Source organism: Tachypleus tridentatus, unplaced genomic scaffold, assembly GCF_004210375.1.
Source record: "Tachypleus tridentatus isolate NWPU-2018 unplaced genomic scaffold, ASM421037v1 Hic_cluster_2, whole genome shotgun sequence".
In the NCBI taxonomy this organism is placed as follows: domain Eukaryota; kingdom Metazoa; phylum Arthropoda; class Merostomata; order Xiphosura; family Limulidae; genus Tachypleus; species Tachypleus tridentatus.
This window is the reverse complement of record NW_027467782.1, coordinates 41,487,460-41,494,488: the sequence shown is the minus strand read 5'-3', so window position 1 is coordinate 41,494,488 and position 7,029 is coordinate 41,487,460. Positions and strand designations below refer to the sequence as shown.

The 7,029-nt window shown below is 29.2% G+C and overlaps 1 protein-coding gene and 1 long non-coding RNA gene across 9 annotated transcripts in view; one reads left to right on the top strand and one right to left on the bottom strand.

Annotated features, from left to right (window-relative positions):
- Positions 1–304: 304 nt before the first annotated feature.
- Positions 305–6,604, top strand: LOC143242619 (uncharacterized). Its single transcript, XR_013023012.1, has 2 exons — positions 305–567; positions 4,833–6,604. It is a non-coding gene; the product is annotated as an uncharacterized LOC143242619 (long non-coding RNA).
- The window catches only part of LOC143242618 (uncharacterized), a 31,832-nt gene continuing 27,588 nt past the window's right edge, over positions 2,786–7,029 (bottom strand). For all 8 annotated transcript variants that reach the window (XR_013023003.1, XR_013023002.1, XR_013023005.1 and 5 more), the window contains one exon: positions 2,786–5,685. Coding sequence is in view for 2 of the 8 variants with exons in the window: in XM_076486088.1 (XP_076342203.1) it covers positions 5,601–5,685 (85 nt within the window). In the remaining 6 variants the exon portion in view is untranslated. The remainder of the gene's footprint in view (positions 5,686–7,029) is intronic.

Here is a 7,029-nt window from a genome sequence, read left to right as displayed (position 1 = left end):
CAGCTTTTGAAAACTAACTTCCCTTTTAATCTATTTCGTGGTTATTTAAAACAGTTTTTTGTCAAAAGATATCAAATTTTAATTTATTCATTTGCTTGTTAGTATTTTTCTGAAATCACAAACATGGCTCTAATTTATTTCAGAAACCTTCATTAAGACTCATTTCTTCCCAAAAGAGTGTATTTATGGTACATTGCTAGATATGAATACACAATCGATGTTCAAATGTTATTTTCTCAGTGGCTAAGTGGAAAGTATGAGGGCTCATAACTTTCAAAATCGGATTTTGATACTCGTGGTAGGTAGAACGCAGATAGCCTGTTGTGTTGTTTTGTACCTACCAACCAACCAAACAATGAAGATTTATTTTATTTTTCATAATGTATATTTAATGCTTATTTATAATTAAAAAATATGTAAATATAACGTCATACAAAATCTAACCACTATGTAGCGCAAAGGTCTTTTATCGACCATAGTTCATTGATTAATACCGAAAAATAAGGATTTTCAATAGGAAATATACAGCTTTCGGTTATCACAATTTAGATAACTTTAGTGCAAATGGTGAGTTTAAATGTTTTATTTTCTGGTTGCCAAACTTTCTTGGTCGTTTAGAATGTTTTTTTTTTTTTTTTTGCAAAAGACAAAATTTAATATGCCGAGTGATGTAGCCAACTCAACAATGTAATTCAGGACCAGGTTATTCATACTCTTAGAAAGAGAATTTATATTTTTGCTGTACTTTGTTGGCCCTAGTGTGATGCATGTAGAAATAAACATAACCTCGACCATTAAAGCATAAACATCAGCATAAAGATACGTTTGTAATCAAATGGACAGTTGATCCGAAATAGAATCATAAGGGGACCAACAAAACAAAAACGAAGTTAGATGTCAGAATAGAACTTTTTAGAAGTTAGTTTTCCCAATACCATATTCTTCTATGTTGTATGGTCTTACTCTCTTTCTCAGTACCATAGTGAACCATGTAATACTAACATTAAAGCTGAGTAAGAAGCCACATTATCGACAAAAGTTTTATTGTTGCATTAGAAACATGTTAAATCTTCTGGAATTAGACTGCAGTCTGAAGCACTAGACACAATACATGACGTTTTGGAATAGTGTGGGATCTCTTGGTCCATCCTGGCTCTTACATCCTCTAATTTAAACTATAAATGTTAATGAATAAATTTTTAGAAGTCTTAAAGCCAACACTTATTCATATACTTATCAAGCTTTCTGTTAAACTTGTTTAAATTTTCTGCTCTATAACATCCAAAGAAAACCCACTTCAAAGGCCAACTATCTTGTAAGAAAATTAAAGTTATCTTAGCTGAAGGTGACTTCTACTCTGCCAGTATCCACTAAGTAACTTGAAACCAGGATTGGAAAGGCTAACTCCAGTTTACTGATGGTGGTTTTTGTACTTATCTGTTAGTCTTCCTGGTGAGTTATGATTATTACAGTCATGCTACAGAAAGTCCTTTACAACTTTGAATCACTGCAGTTTTGACATTGTAGACTAGATGTAAACATTGGTCTAATGCTATTTGTTGTTTTTTTTTAACTTTGTTTTGTTTTACCTTGATTTCCTTTAATGAATTTTACTAAATTTACTTTTACCTTTTTACTGGATGTTTGGCACAGATAACCTGGCTGCTTTGTGCCATAAAACATTAAATCAACCAATCAACCAACCTGCCAGTGTTTATACTAAACTCCTTTTGCCCTACTTTTCTCACTGTTAAGTATGAATAAAGATGATGCATCAACATTATCAATTCCCTTTACAATCTTTAACACCTCAATCATATCACATCCCTCCTCCAATTCTTTTTCCAAGAGAAAGCAGTACAAGAGTTTTCAGCCACTCCTCATATGACAACTCCTCCATCTCTTTTGTACTTTAATTATTAAAAAGTCTTTAACACTATATTTGAAGGAAATTTTTGTCACACATCATCTTTGTTTAACCATATTTCAGTTATTACCATAATATCAAAATCTTTCATTCCTACTAATGCTCTAAAGTTATTTATTTTATATCTTTTTTTTTCTGTTATTATGATTGTAAGAAATAAGTCTACCCTTCTAATTACTTCTATACTAATTTCCTCAACTAAACTTTTCTCTGCCTCTTATTTATTTTTCATTAGTTTATCGTGGGCCTCACCACTATCTAGTCATGTTGTGTATGTCACGAGTAACAATAAATATGAATTTAATGAATTTTAGTATTTAGGTTAGACTTTCCAGATTTTGAAACAGAGTAACCAAAGAGCAAATAAACATGTGGCTTCTATCACCATTTTAACTTCACTGCATACTTGTGAAGATTTTAACATTCAACTCATAGTCAGAAACTACTTACGTCAAAGTTTTAGGATTCTTCTACAGTAGATGTCTGTGATTTGTTAGTGATAAATTTGAAAATAACATGCAGCAAGCAATCCACTTATTTTAAAATTATATATTTAAAACAAGTTAAATGTACCTACAAGAATTCTCTAGACTATGATGACTACAGTGGTATATTAAATGTGACAGTTCTCTTCATGTTAAAAGTCCACTTAGGCTGATTAAATTATTTTAGAATCTATTTCACAAGCTGAACTAACTTAGAATACCGTGTTACAAGTTATTCTCTATATTTCTATCAAACTGTTAAATTCATTTTTAAATATCAACCAGTTTCAAAATGAGTATTGTGATAGATTTTTTAATGGTACAGTATGATAATAAAATGAATTAAATATGTTAAAATAATTCACCCAGAAAGTTCAAAGAATACAGGTATTTCATTCAAAGTTAAATACTTATTTTAGTGTTGGCCTTTTGTATACTTTGTATTGTACCTCAGTGTTATTACTATATCCTACTTGAGTTAGAGTAATGAAGTTTTATTAAATCTGTACCAGATCAGGTTAGAAAAACTACTTTCTTTACCAAGAAATGTTTAAGATACATATATAATACAGACCCATAATGAAGCAACAGTTCCATTACTCAGTAAATTTAGAAATTTATCTAAAACCCATATTGAGTTACATTGTCCTTTATGAGCAGAAATATATCAAACAGCTTTACAACTTTCAACAAGAAACATATTGAAACATGTTTAGAATCAGAAAGAATAATCAGGTTTGTTATTCTTCTGAGAACAAAAATATAAGAGAATGTTACTTAAGAAATATGACTGGTTAATTGGTGTTTAATAATTTTAGCTAAAAGAGCCCCACAAAACATTTGCAATAAAATTAATATAATTATTGTAACAGTACTTCTTTAAATACTAGAGTAATACAAAAGAACTCTTATCACATACACCAAAATTCTAAGTCCACTTGTCTTAGGCCTGACATTTGTTAATCATTTATTCTACATACATCCCTTCTGCTATAAAGAAATAAATTATCACTGTAATTTATGTATATTTTTTGGTTTACTTTAGTTAGGGCTGAACTTTACCATACTCAAAACAATAAATAAACTTACCATGTTATTGTATGACTTATTAATGTTAGACCTTTTTAAAACTTTGATTAGCTTTTAATATGTATTACTTCAAAATGTTGACTGAAGTATATTTACACCTGCCTTTTGTTTATATCTTTTAAAATGAAGTGCACATAAAGTTTTAGAACAGTATTATTATAAGAGATAATTTAATATTACTTAATACATTTTGTTAGAATATTTGTTTTATGTGGAAAGAAATGCAAGTTAAACATCTGTGCAATGTGGCTAACTGTATTTGTATTTGTTGTATTAAGATGTGTCTCATTTTAACATTTAGAAATTTATATTATTAATAAAGTTTTTTTTTAACTGTAATGTTAGTGCAACTTATAGCAGTTTAAATATATTATAAGAATTTTTATATTGTATTCAAACTCAGGTTTTTATAGTTGAAAGTGATTGATAATTTGTTTTATTCTCAGAATTACACTTTCATGTAGTTGTAAAGTTATACACTTTAATATTAGTAAGACAGTAGGAAATTGCTTTTGGCAATGTTTTGAATAATATTTTAGTTGGTATTTCTCAAGTTAAATTTATTTTGTTTGTGTTCTGGATGGAATTAACTAGTGTATTGATATTTTCAAATATATATTTCACAGATGAGAATGAGTTTTCAATGTTGTAGTGTGGTTAGAAGATGAAGAAATAAGGTTTTATTAGATTGAAGACAGAAAAGAGTTAAGAAATGTTAAATCATTCAAACTGGTAAAGTGTGCCTAAACAAGTGTGTACATGTTTGTATGTATATTAATTGATAGGTACTTATATCTTTAATTTTAGGAACTGCTCTGGTAATTTGTTTTCTAGCAAGTAATATTGAGATGCTATTTCAAAGACATGTTTTTCTGTTGAAGGTTGTGGAATAAATGAACTTATTAAGTAAATCCTAAAATCATTAATAGATTACTCTCTGTTTTATAAATACAATTTTTAAGCTATTTTTGCATCTTGAATTTGTTGACTACAAAATCACATAAAGCTTTAAACAGAAACACTGTCAGTGATGCAATTATTTTCTTTTTTTTACTGTTTAGGTTTCCTGTGTAGATTACACTACATATATGAAAACTGTGAGGTCATTCAATAAGTAATATCATTTTTAACACTAAGATTTAAAAGGAAGAAAAATAACTCAAATAACAACTTTAATCAATTACATATTTTTCATCTCTTCTCAATAACAGTCTGGAAATGTATCAAAATATTTTCAATATCACACTTATAAAAATCAAGTTGTTTTGAAATATAAAAGGTACAAGAGTTACTTTTTAACAAATCATAGAAGTAAACTGTTTTTCATTCAGATGACGTGTCAAGTTTTTGAAAATATCATAATCTGAAGGAGCAAGATCAGGAGAATAAGGAGAATGGAGAAGTTTCTTCCAGCTAAGCTGTTCAATTTTTTTAAAAGTGACCCTAGCGATGTTAGGATGTGCATTGTTATGGTGGAAAACAACTCCTTTCTGATTTACCAAAGCAGGTATCTTTTTATTTATTTTTTAGTGCAGCATTCAGTTAATCCAGTTTCTGCCAGTGTCTCTCAGCAGTTATTGTGTGATCTGTTTGTAACAACTCAAAGAGTATTACACCACCTGAAGTACAGGTTCACTTTTGACTGTAGTGTAGCTGGTTCTACTGCATTAACCCACTGTTGGCAGTGCATGACATTTTGATAGAGTATCCATTTCTTATCTCCAGTCACTAAATAGGTGGTTCAAAAATGAAGCTTGAAGTTCATGAAAGTGAAGAGATGTGCAGATGTCTACTCATTCTTTCTGATTATAAGCTGACAACTCATGTGTTACCCATTTTCCAAACTTTAAAACTCTACCAAGTTGCAAATGTTGATGGACAATGGAAGGAGATGAATTAAGTTTCTGGGCTAATTTTTCAACAGTTACAGCACAATCTTTCTCAAGTGTTGCTAGAAGCAGGTCATTATTGAACTCAACAGGGCTCTCAATGCGAGCTGCATCCGTCAAACTGTAGTCACCAGTTTTAAACTTATGGAACCATCTTTGACACTTCCCTACATTCAGAATGTCATTGTTGTACACATCTTGAATGGTTCTTCAGTAGCACTCTTTCATTTTCTGAAGTTGTAAAACATTATATTCTTTATGTGCTCTTCTGATACCTCCATGATAATTGGGGCTTCTAAAATAAATAAAACAAAAATTAGTAAAAAAACAAATTGGTTTACTCTGAATGTTATTATTTCATCCCATATAACTTGTGTGACTTTGAGAATAACTTCATTTAGCCAAAAAATATGCATTTAAATTTATCCTATCCCAAAAAATGACATTACTTATGGGATGACCTAATATGTGTATAAAAAAAAAACTATTACATGCAAAAAGAATATTAATAACTTTTACACACACACATGTGTATATATATACATGTTACTGTTTGTTTATGGTAGTTGGAATCACTATCTACTAGCTCCTTTTTTATGCATTTTTTCAGTAGCAAATATTTCTATCATGCATTTTATTCTCAAATATCTGAGATATATAAAATAAGTAAATTACTGTGAGTTGCACATCTTTCATATCAAACTTACCAATTTGTGTTGCTATGAATGAAATTTACTACATAATGTCTTGAGGAGGAAGTTACACTAGAACATGTCATATGATACAGTTTTGAAAGTTCAGGAAAATGACACACCTACAATGTCATGCATTATGAAAATAATGATGAAAGTTGGGTGTTAAGTAAATTTTCATAAAGACCATTTATGGATATTGATAGAAATTTAAAGATATCATTCCACCTTTTATAATATTTGCTGAGATGAGTGAAAGAAAAATGAACAAATCAACTAAAAAACATGTACATTCTAAATGTAAGTGATACCATTATCAGTACTGGTAACTTGTAATATAAAACATTTTAAAAATGGTGATGATAAAGTTTAAATTGTTTATAATAATTAATGGAGAATTTCACTAATTGTTTGAGAAACAAGTAGAAAATCTTATTTTTTGTTCTTCAAGTTAAGTTCCAAAGTAAAGAACATTCTGTAATATCTTGTATCACTTATAAAATTGGGAATTATTCAAGAAATTACAGTAAGACTCTTGTAAGACTGTTAATGAGTCGAGAGTTAATTTTTGTAATGTTATTTTTTTATGCTTTTTATGATAAAGCATATGTAACATTTTTGTCAGTAGAAATTTCAAGCTTGAAAACATTTTCTTACAGAGGAATGGTTAAGTATGAATCCCTATAGATTCTTTCACAATGCAAGTCAAATTTACAGTACACTTACTTTGTCATTGTTTATACAAATTGTGTTGGTAAAAGTTGTAGTTTAATGTTATATACTCTTTATTTATCAGCCTGTCTTTATAATGCTCTTCCCTGTAACATATGTTAAACTTGTAATACAGAAGTGTGGAAATGTGTTAGGACAAAGTCAAAAATAGATCTAAGGTTGTCTCAAAAGAACAATAGAAGGTGAATCCCACATTAAACATCAATATTTTATTG